The sequence below is a fragment of the Mastacembelus armatus genome, chromosome 13, assembly GCF_900324485.2.
Source record: "Mastacembelus armatus chromosome 13, fMasArm1.2, whole genome shotgun sequence".
In the NCBI taxonomy this organism is placed as follows: Eukaryota; Metazoa; Chordata; class Actinopteri; order Synbranchiformes; family Mastacembelidae; genus Mastacembelus; species Mastacembelus armatus.
In genome coordinates, this window is record NC_046645.1 from 25552151 (window position 1) to 25563762 (window position 11612).

Sequence of the window (11612 nt, forward strand, 5' to 3'; positions counted from 1 at the left end):
ACTCCTGCCCTTCCTCTTCTCTCTTTGCCTACGAACACGCCTTCCTCCTCTCCTTATTTGACCAACAGTAGTCCAATTTCCACTGGCACCCTGTAAATCAACAGCACCAGTGGTGGTCGTTGTTAACTCAGGCCATGACCGATCCGGTATGGAAGTCATATTTGTGATTCGCATGTTTGATTTGGCTGAAATTTGGGTCCATCTCTGCTGGACCTGGTTTTCATCTGCCTCGTGCAGCAGCTGAATTAATCAAACGTCACTTCTGATCACAGAACTGGTACACAGGTAAACATTCAAATGTGTCACCTCATATTATGAAACTTAAGAAATCGGCTCCTGCTGTAGAAACCTGTGAGCATAACAACCTGATCTGACTAATTGAAACTAGTTTAAACCCCCTGGTCAGAGGCCATGAAAGCCCAGTAGCAAGTGTAGATATGTTGGAGGAGCCCAGGATCACAAATTCCGCTGCTTCCGCTGGTTTGGAAAAAGGATGAGAGGAGGAGGAGATGTTGTGGATTTTTCCATCTCTGAGTTAAATAAAGGAGGATTAACAGAAGCCATTGCCACAGGCCTCATCCTCCTCCTCCTCCTCATCCTCACCCACGCTGCAGCGCTCTGTCCCTGAAGATTAAATCACCTTTCATCACTTCATCCCTCCATCCCTCTCTCTCTATTCACTGGTGTTTCTCATGGTTTATCAGCTGGAAGCTCAGCGTCACATCACGAGGCTGCAGATGGATTTGAAGCAGCACTGTAAACGGCTGTAATGTGATTTTAGTCCAGTGGGTTGGATTTCCACAGAAGATCTGACTTATTTTAAGGACAAGTTAAATAACTTGTGTGATTCATCCGATGGAAAAGGTTTTAACATTAAAGGCAGATTTATTTTATTTTATTTTTTTGCTTCACATTGTCCTAAAGTTAATTTAACCTCTGTAACTCTAACTCTCTCTCTCTCTCTCTCTCTCTGTATGTCTCTTGCTCTCCAGCTCTGTTTAACCTGATCCCAGTAGGTTTGAGGGTTGTGGCCATCCAGGGAGTGAAGGCTGGACTCTACGTGGCCATGAATGCAGAGGGATACCTCTACACTTCCGTAAGAACACCTGTCTGTCTCCCTGTCTGCCTCCCAGGTGTTTTTTTTTTCAAATTAAAATTTTATTTTTAAAGGTTTCTTCTCTGTATATAGACACTTTAAAAACACAGATCTGGTGGCCTTTTAATTTGAAGCACCTAAAAGCTTTTATTGTGAAACAAGTGAAATTATATTACTGTGAAGCAGGTGGAGGGCTTTCACTTTGAAGCAGTAAGATGGGATTTACTATGAAGTAACTTGTGAGCTTTTACTGTGAAACAGACACCATGTTTTAACCATCAGGAATATAGAGGGCTTTTATTGTGAAGTTGGCGTAGTTTTGGTTATATTTCTATAATGGTGAATTTACATTGTTTCAGCTTTGACAGTTCTTACTCCCTGCAGTTAAATGATGCGTTAATAAACTGCTGTTCAGAACGTCCTGAAGTGATCCAGAGGCTGTAGCCTGAGCTTTAAAAAAGCCCATTTATAGTTTTCACCGTGATCAGGGACTGTAGATATCAGATGGTCTTGCTCGGTGAAATTTATGCAAAGTAACACTTCCTCATACCTTCATCTACCTCCCAGTGTCCTGACCCAAAGATCACAGAGTTAATCTGTGAAATTGTCACGTTTTCAGTTCTTACACTTTGAGGAAAGACGCTGTGTTTTTGATTCAGCTCAAGACACAACCCCAATTAAAACATAAATTTTTTGTTGTCTGGGAGGTTAGGAAACGGTGAACGTTGATGATAATAATGAAGAACAGCCCTGATCAGTGTGTGCTGTAGACAGAGTACAGCGAGTCCACCCCCATCCATTATTCATGTCTGCTCCCTCCATAAAACTTTCAAATGCAATTCTTCAGCGCAGCGTGCACAGCATACCTGACGAGATGGAGTGATGGAGGAGGAGAGCGACGATGCAGGGGCTGACAGGAGGAAGCTTCTGATCACAGATTGATAACGAGAAAGTCTGAATCAATTTCTAGTCAATGACAACGTTTCCCACAAGTCCTCATGGGGCCATGCTGCTGTATCTTTATGGTAACTCGAAAAACCTTCATGTAACCCAGATTTTGTTGTGGCTGGATTTATTTTTTTAATGCTGCTGCTTTAATGCTGCAAACCTGCTCACATACATGTTGATGTGAATAGGTGTGCAGCTCCTCTGACAGCCCAGCACACCTGTGCCCTCCAATTTTAGAGTGATGTCACTGTAAGATCAATAAGTGACAACATGTCTTTATATGCAGATGAGACCTGGCTTTATGTCCTAAAGCTACTGTGCTGCTTCTGCACCTTTTTTCAACAAAGAGGACTTTTGAATGTAATTGCATTAAGTGCGTTTTTTAAATCTCCCTCCCTGCTGTGTCAGTCTCGCTGCCTGCTGCCCCTCAGTGTGTTAAAAGACCATTCATTTGGTTTCTCACCTCCAGACTATTTACACACACAAGTGTTCACTTTAGTGAAGCTCCAAATGCCTCCCCCTGCCCAGGAACAGTTTTCAGTGTCGATTTTCCCATGCTTCCTAATTTCAAGTGTAAATGCCTGTCGCAGGTGCTAATTACATGTTGAAGGAGCCTCATTGCATGTTTGGGTTAAAGTGATTAACTGCTTAAATCACTGACGACATGAAGTCTGGTTCTCAGCTGCACAGTTACTGCAGTGTGTCCTCGTCCTCTGTGTAGTTATGTAAAACATCACTGCTGAAAGCAGAGCTGTGGTTTATGTTGGGAGGCTTGTTTATCTGTTTATCACGTCTTGATATGTGAAGCAGACGCCCTGCTGGGAGGAAAAGAAGCAGCTTCATCATCTATTCCCTGTGTTTCCTCACAGCACCCCTCTCCTCTCGTTCTCTCCTCTTTCTCCACTTTCTCTGGTTTATGCGTTGTCAGTGGCTGTCATGCCACAAATTTTTTTACAGGGCAAAATTAGAAAAATATCTCCAACAGAATCTGTGACGAGTGTCAGAGTGTTCGCTGAGCAGGAGAAACAAATGGCCTCATGGAAGACGGAAAACGAAACGGTTTCATATGAGTTTAAGTTTTGAGAAATAAGAAATGCATTCACCCATAAAAAGAATCACGTGAATTAGATTTTTTTTGCAAATGCTCACGTGTCGGAGAGTCGCTGAAGGCAGCATTCCTCCATATGATGAAACTGGATGTGTCAGTTTTAATTTCAGTATTTGATGATGGATCAAACAAAAATATATAGAGGATTAAACAACAGAGTTGAGGTGTAGGTGCTGACACTTCATCACTTCAGCTTCACTTCAGAGGTCAGCGTCAGCACAGGTTTTTGTATCATGTTTGTTCTGCTCTGATTGGCTGGGTCTTTTCAGGTCAGGTCAGTTCAGTGTGTATGTGCAGTCAGAAGACGTCTAAAGAACAAAAACACAAAAACCATGTGTGTCTCATACACAGTACAGAGTGTGACCGGAGGACGCACGTTCAACAGAGACCAGGGTCCTGACTCGTGCAGATGGAGCTTGTTTTTCTGCTGCAAACATCAGCATGGGCCGTGTGTGATGCAAAGCTTTAATAAGTTGCTGCTTGTGGCTGCAGCTCTTTATAATCCAGGAGGTGAAGTTGGTGTTTTCTGTCACGCGTTGATGCTGAATAATTTGAGGTGGATCAGGTGTGTCTTGCCAGTTGTATCTGACCCTTGTGTGGTCAAAATATCAAAATCACTGCAGCTCACCACTGATTTCACTGCACTTACTACATTTACATATACTGAGACAACTGAGCCTTGTCCGCCGAGCGATTCTCAACGCTCAGTTAACAACAAACCTGGCTTCTGTAGCCCAGGCAGAGAATTAGAGAAACCTGATTTCAACTGTTTGTGTGTGTGTGTGTGTGTCAGGATGTGTTCACATCAGAGTGCAAGTTCAAGGAATCGGTGTTTGAGAACTACTACGTCATCTACTCGTCCACCCTGTACCGGCAGCACGAGTCAGGCCGGGCCTGGTTCCTGGGCCTCAACAAGGACGGAATCGTCATGAAGGGAAACCGAGTGAAGAAAACCAAACCCTGCTCACACTTTGTCCCCAAACCCATCAAAGGTGAGACACACACCTGTGGACACCTGTCTTCTCTGGTAAGCTTAGCTTCACTGTTAGCTTGACCGTGTCAGTTTATTAGGAACCCCTGTGTCGGACTGAGTCGGTTTATTAGGAACCCCTGTGTCAGACCCAGTCAGTTTAAAAAAAAAAAAAGTACAAGGTTTGGCTCTGACATGTAGTGAAGTCCAAGGATGAAGTAGTACTACATGGAAATACTTAGGTAAAGTACTAATACCTCAGAATTGGACTGAAGTACAGTACTGAGCATCACAGACTCACTGACATTCATGTCAGAAGAGGTTTATAAAGTTTAGATTCTTGAGTTTATGAGTCAAAGTGAAGGACATGGACCCTGGGGTGACTCCAGTCGGTGCGGAGCAGGGAGCTGTGAGCAGAGGTCGTCCTGCAGGGACAAGGTGAATCTCTAATATCACAGATGGAAGTTTAACAGGAAACATGAAGCTCGGTCTCTGCTTTCAGCTCAGTCTCCACCTGCTCCCTCACCTTCATTTAAAAATATCTGTCACCCATCACCTTCCCCGTCCTTCTGTCCCTTTCCTCCTCCTCACTGCTCCTCCAGCTGTGTAGGAATATTGCTGTTACACATCTGCATACTGATATTCAGCGTTTGTACTCTGTGGTATTTCTGGTTTTACTGCAGGAAAGGAGCTGAGTACTTCTTCCTCTGCTGGCCATAATTAATGCAGGTTCTTATTTCTGATGTTTTCTTGGTTCTGATGGACATGCTGTCCCCCCACAGTCTGCATGTATAAGGAACCGTCGGTGCACGAGCTTGAGGAGAAGCTGCTGAAGTCGTCGCGGAGCCCGACGATGAACAGCGAGGAGCGGGCGAGGAGCCTGGAGCAGCAGGAGCAACAGCAGGAGGACTCCACAGCAGAGGACGGGTCGTAGCCTGCAGCGCTCCCCGCAGGCCGATGACGAGGAGGCGAACTCCCATTTTAACACTTCCTCTGTTCAGCAACAACAGCAACTCCAACCACACCAACGACAACAACCAACTGCCACGACGGCAACAATGAAAACAGAAAAAAAGAAGCTTAAAAAAAAAAAAAAAAAAAAAAAATCTTCTGCTCGTAATGAAATCTTTTAAACCTAACGGGGACGGGCTGGTTGGGAAAAAGAAAAAAATCAGGACGCTGATGATGATTTACATTTTATGCAAAAAGCCCTGCTGAAACGGCTCCGGGAAGCTAGCACACCTGCTCTTCATCACCAAATCATAATCATTATCATTTCTGTCACGATGAGGACAAAATCTTTCCGAGCGGAGTGAGCGCTGAGAACTCTGAAGCTTTAAGCCATGTAGAAACGTCACCGCCTTTCATTTCTTAATGAATGCAAAAACCTTCGCACTTTCGCCATGCCGCGCTTCTTCTTCTCTGTGTTGTTCTGTCCAATCAGAAGGAAGAGGTTCTGTTCTGTCTTCTTGTTTTGTGTTCGGTGCCGGAGAGTTCTGTTGGGTCAATAAAACGGAGATCGAACACTGAAGGACTCTGTTTCCTCTGCTGGAAACCTGCTTCATATCTGAGAGGAAACTGCTATTTCTTCAGGTTTTAGTCTGTTTACTACAAATCACATGAAATTCACTTTCCTGCTGATTGTGTTCGCAGCCCTCCATCACCTTTCAGACTGATTTACTTCCTCCCAGGTTCCCACAGTCTCCCATCCAGAGACTGACAGCGCCAATGAATGTGGTGTCCTCAGCGTAATGTGTGTGAATCCAGAACCTGGTTCAGCTTATTGGTTTGTGCCGTAGACCTTCATTGTGGTCGAAAAACTATTAAAAACACAGCAGGGAGCCACACCGCTGACCTGGATCCACATGGTTCTTCTTCACCAACAATGGGAGGCCCTTCTTCTTCCAAAAACCAGTTCCAGACGCCGAGAACGGCTGTCACCATTTACAGTCTCTGTTTCCACTGCAGCTGCTCTCTGCTCACAGAAACATCTGGAGCTGGTTTTCTCTGCGTGGGATTTGTGCACAGTAACACAGAGAAAATCAGCAGCTGCATCCTGTAAAGAAAGAAAGTGGGTCAGCAAATTATTTTCCAGTGTTCTCATGTGGTAAATCTAAGTTTGCATTTTTTCCCCAAACACAATGATAAACACTAAGACATGATAAGAATAATAAACATAAATCTCTTAGGTGCCGTCCTGCAAACGCACCATTGTTCTGACGGTTTTCAGATCAGTGAATGCAGCACATGATAAAAATAAAACTGACAGCGATGGATTATCTTCCTGTGGGGTGAATTTATAGAAAAGATGTGGGAGGAAGGTGCTCAGTCTGAAAAGTGCTGACGATCAGCAGGAACACGAAGCTTCCTCTGGTTCTGTCTCGTGTTGTGTTTGGGGTCCGCTCAGACAGAATAAACGTTGAAATATTGCATGATGTATCTTCCAAAAGTCTGCTTGTCCCTGCAGATGTTTATCGGCTTATATATTCATGGAGAGCTGCACTGTGAAATGATTCGTTCATGAGACCTTGCATGCTGAGCTCTGATTGGTGCACTTTTAGAAAGGGGGCGTGTCGACTTTGAGCGTTTGTCTTTTAGCACGTGGAACTTGTAAGTAGGGCCACTTTGATTGACAGGCCAATCATATGAAAGGGGCGGGGTTTATGTTTCGCTCTGACCAAAAGAAATTTGAGCAGCTGGTGATGTCATCAGTAGGCTTCACCAATCACAATCACAGGAGTCTCTGCAGTTTTGTGATTGGTTCTTTTCTTGAGATGATTATTATTGACAGCTGTTCTTTGATGTGATGGTTGTTATTGACCGGTCACCTGGATTTGAAAAAAAAAACAGATTTTTCTTTGAATCTTCAGATGAGTCAGATTTTCTTTCCAGCTGTCAAATCTGCAGTTGGAGTGTGCTGACTGAAAATCAATAAAAACAAATGACACTGTTGAAATTTGGTGACAAGCCCCAAACGTTCCTGTAATCCTGCAGCTGGAGGGAAATATGGACGAGTGGTTCCAACAGAAAAGAGTAAAAAGTTTAAATAAAACTGTGCAGCCAGATGTGGCCTCACAGCTGCTGGGGTCTGCATTCAGGTGTCGGCTGATGGGAGGATTTGATCACATGTTTAACACTGCCCTGATTTTTTTTGACAAAAAGCACTGCCCTGAAACTGTAGGCTGAGTCACTGGGACCTCGCCTGAACGTCATGAACATCACATCTGAAAAAGCTGCAGACAAATCCCAACCCTGTGATCAACAGGTGCTGCCCATGACCTTGTAGGAAATTATGATCGATTATGTTTCCAGACCTGCTGCCAAACAGCTCTGCAGACCTCTAAACTGGAAATCAAACAAACATGACTGAGGAGACGGTGCTGGTGTGGTCTAGTAAACCCTGTGTCAGACAGAAAAGGCTTGTTGGTCATTTTCACCACATTTACACTGAGAAACCTTTTCTTGAAGAGAAGAAATAGATTCATCTCCTCTATGTATCGTTTCAGATTTATTTCCTTCCACCCCCAGTTCTGATTAATTCCTGTAAATATTTACTTGCACTTCATGGACTAAAAAACAGCAGACTGGTATTCTGGCTGCTTGTGTTGTACAACACGTGGTGTGTGTTCCTGCAGAGGCCTTTTTCAGTGTGAGTCAGACGTTCAGTATGAGCCGCTGCACTGCCCGCTCCATTTCTTCTTCTCTTACTCAAACCCTTTACTCCTGACAAACGTCACTCAGTTTCCCAGAAACATCTGCACAGATTGATTTCCTGTCTCATGACACATTCCCCTTCTATCACTGCCTCCTGTTTTCTCAACATGAAAAGTGTGATTTGTATTTGCATGAGAAGCAGGAAATACATACAGACTTTTACTCTGATAGGTCACCTGCAAAGACCCTCACAGACATTCGACTTTTCCCTGATTTTAATGTTGAATTCAAAGATTTTCTTCCATAAGTTTCTCAAAGTTCCTCATGAATGTTTGTCCTGTTTGCTCACAGCACAGGAACAAAAGCTTTTGTTTGTTTGTTTACATCATGTCCACGCTGATGTTTGAGCACAGCGAGTGGAAGTTAGCTCAGCAGCTAATCTGCACATCATTAGCACTTTTTGCACAAACAATAAATAAACAATACCTGCAGAGTTCCTGCACACAGTAAACATCACTTCAGTCTTTTTCAGCTCATGATTTTTATACATTTAAATCATTGTTACACTGAACCTCAGCTTTTCATTGATGGGTCTGGGGGTTTGGATGCAGCAGAGTTTAAACTCGTGCAGATGATTTCTAGGAAACTCTGTCACCTCCCACCAGCCGATGTTTCCTGACAGACGTGAAACGTTCGATTCAGCGATTGATCAGATTTAGATGAAAACTTTTCTGCATGTGTAACAACAAAGAATGAGAAACATTTGAGCTGAGCTGTGATGCATGCTCTGTTAGCGCTACCATTTTCAACTTAGTTAAGAGGCACTAAATGAGGGGGCGGAGTCATGGTGGTTGGGATTGTACTGGCTCTCTTATTGGTTGCCACAGCACAGGCATTTTTTCTTTCTTGTTTTTGAGTTTTGCATCTTGCTGGTTAAAAAAGGACAGCTGGATGGACAGGTGGCGGGAAAGAAATAAGCCAATCACTGCACTGCTTCTGAGAAGGTCTCGGGTCAGACCACAAGCAACAGAAACGCTGGCAGTGTGTTACTGTTTTCTGTCCTGGGCCAGCAGGACATGTCCATTCTATCACTTCAGTTTCTACAGCTGCTGCAGCCTCATCAGCAGGAGGACACCACAGAACCAGAATGGGCAGAATGGAAACTGTATCAGGCTGTGAACTCATCACATCATCTTCAGAAATACAGATTTGTCGCATGGGAAGATGTCAGGGCCAAAGTTAGTGTTGAATTATGTGAAGGAAGAGTTTTCCTCAGTTACTCTTGTGTTTCATGACTCTGCTGATCCTGTTACACACTCAGAATAAAATAAGTCCTGAAGCGAGTGAGTCAGTGAGGTGGGAGGAAGGTAAGAGAACATGAAAGCTGATTAGAACTAAAAAGGAAATCTCATTTACCAATACAAAAGAAATCATTGTCACATTTGGAGTCAGAGTGGAACAAGTTTCCTATCACAGAGGAACCAACTGTGTTCTACATGATAATCACCTTTTCACTTTCACTTGAGAAAGTGTAGAAGAAAACAGTTTGTGTGTGCATGTGCAGCTGCTTTGAATCTGTGCTCAGTTTAGTCCTTGTTTAACTTGTTTAACTTCATTGTTCATGAATTGAGCACAAAATGAATTTTGATGTTGTTTAATCTTTTCTACACAAACTTGAATTTGTTTAGAAAATCAAAAGGCTTAAAAATGATTTTGTGTTTTCTTTGTTCACATCCACAAACATGTATTTAATGTTAACTCCTGGAAAAGCTCACAGTCACCTGTGTTCAAATTCTGTGGGATAAAACATAGATGGGGAAAGATTCCCCATCTATGGCCTTTTGGTCAGGAAATGAGAATGTTGAAATGTCTGCATGACATTAACGTTTTGCAAAGAAACAAATGTTTTTCTGTGTATGGCTTGTATTCAGTGTAAATCTGTTGTCCCCTGAAGGCAGCATGAGAATGTAAACAGAAGTAGAAAGGACACTCTGCAGGTGATGTCTATTTTACGAGAGGTCAGCAGGTCGACTTGCTGATCTCCAGCTTTTATCCAAAAACAATAAGAGACTGTGGGAGCATGGGGAAGTCTACATTTCTGCAGATGTCCCTGTGCTGAATGATGATGTCCTCAGTAGGTGAACAGAGAGGAAGATGACAAACTGTCTCTGTGTTGAAACGTCTTTGTCAAAGCCTGAAATTTCTCAATCTTTCTTTGTGTTTGCTGATGTTTGCACCTTTTCTGAGACACATTCATATATCGCTTCATACATTAGAAAAATGTCATCGCAAAGACGCAGCAGGATGAAAAAGATTACTGTAAAATAAAAAAATGATATAAAAATGTCTGTGTTAGCTTTGTTTCTTCCTCCCAAGTCTAATTGAACAACTGGCAGAAGAAAAAGCAAAACATTTGTTTCCAGCTATATGAGAACAGCAGAGGGCGCTGTTTCCAGTCAGTCCCATTAAAGCCCTGCAGATGAAGAGGTGACTAACAGCTGTAGCTGGAGTTCAGATGCTGAACACCTGAGTGGTTTGTCTCCAGTCTCAGCAGCAGTTTGTTTTCCAAAACTTAGCTTTAATAACTCTTGAACACATTATTATGATCCCAACACCAAACCAGTTCCAATAGACATGATGTAACAAGGTGGTAAAAAATGTTTAGTGTTGTTTCTCATCACAAGGCTGATGAGGCCTGTCAGTGATGCTGCTGCTCTGTGTTCTCCTGCAAGTGAGACTGGAAACAGTGAAAACAATTTCATCTCTTAAAAAAAACAGCTCCAATTTCCCCTTTCATGTACAGGCCTCCCTGTTCTAACTATATACACCTTTATTTACACTCAGGTTAGAAAAAGGGCAAAATATGTGAAATATCCAGAAACAGAAGAAAGTTGAGTCTACTAAATGTTTCATGTGAAGATCTCTTTTTAATACAGTCTGTTAAAAATGGAAGTGAATTGGATTATTCAGTAGTTTTTTGCAGTGATGCATTAGCTCACTGGTTTATTTGAAGCTACAGTTCAGCTTCTGATTGCTGTCCTGAGCTTCAGCAGATGTTAACATTAATCTGAAACAGAGCGAGTGTTGAAATGTTTTCAAAAATGTCATAAAAGTTTCAGGAGCTTTCAGTGTTCAGTCTGCAGACATCTTTTCATTTTGCTTCTACTTTATTTATACAAGCCCAAGTGTAAGTGTTACGCTCAATGATCACATGGTCACAAGAACGAATAGTGAAGGAAACCTGCTTTCAGTCAGTGAAAATGACATTTTTCCTGTGTTAAAGGTGTTTTTCCAGGTAAAATGCAGCTTTTTGCATTGAAAAAATTGATATCTCAGATAATTAAGGTTAAAACTGCAGTTTGTGCTTCAAAGCTGATGGGCTGCGATGAGTGAAGTAAGGTGAAGTAAGGAGTCTCTGTGGCCTCAGATAAAAGCTTGTTGTTATTCCTGATGCAGCCTGAAAACACGGGTCAGACAGTCCGGCTAAAAGCTCGGAGCAGCATGAATACACTCAGCAGCTGCTTTCCACTTCACACACGACTCATATCCTGATGTCTGAAGAGCTGCGCCATCCAATTTTAATGAAGAGTGACAGGAAAACACAGCTGAGTGATGTTAAAACCATCAGCTACGGAAAGTAAATGTATGTTTTTCTGTCTCAGGATCCCTGGCAGACCTTCAATGTTAAGGAACTTTAGGACTTTTAAGGTGAAGGAACTTTGAACTTTTACAGTGAAGGATCTTTAGAACTTTTAAGGTGAAGGAACTTTGAACTTTATTTTTTGTTGGGATTTCTTGTTTTGTGACAAGCTTTTGTTTTTTCTGTGACTATAAAT

General features: G+C 42.6%; 1 protein-coding gene across 4 annotated transcripts in view; it reads left to right on the top strand.

Moving 5' to 3' along the window:
* LOC113143147 (fibroblast growth factor 12) overlaps positions 1–10042 on the top strand; it is a 33706-nt gene extending 23664 nt beyond the window's left edge. For 3 of the 4 annotated variants that reach the window (XM_026328636.2, XM_033325512.1, XM_026328618.1), the window contains exons 3-5: positions 993–1096; positions 3946–4144; positions 4905–10042. In XM_026328636.2, the coding sequence (XP_026184421.1) occupies positions 993–1096; positions 3946–4144; positions 4905–5056 (455 nt within the window). In that variant the 3' untranslated portion in view covers positions 5057–10042. Of the gene's footprint in view, positions 1–992; positions 1097–3945; positions 4145–4541; positions 4545–4904 lie in introns of all 4 variants that reach the window. The other variant, XM_026328627.1, reaches the window with a different exon arrangement.
* Positions 10043–11612: the final 1570 nt, after the last annotated feature.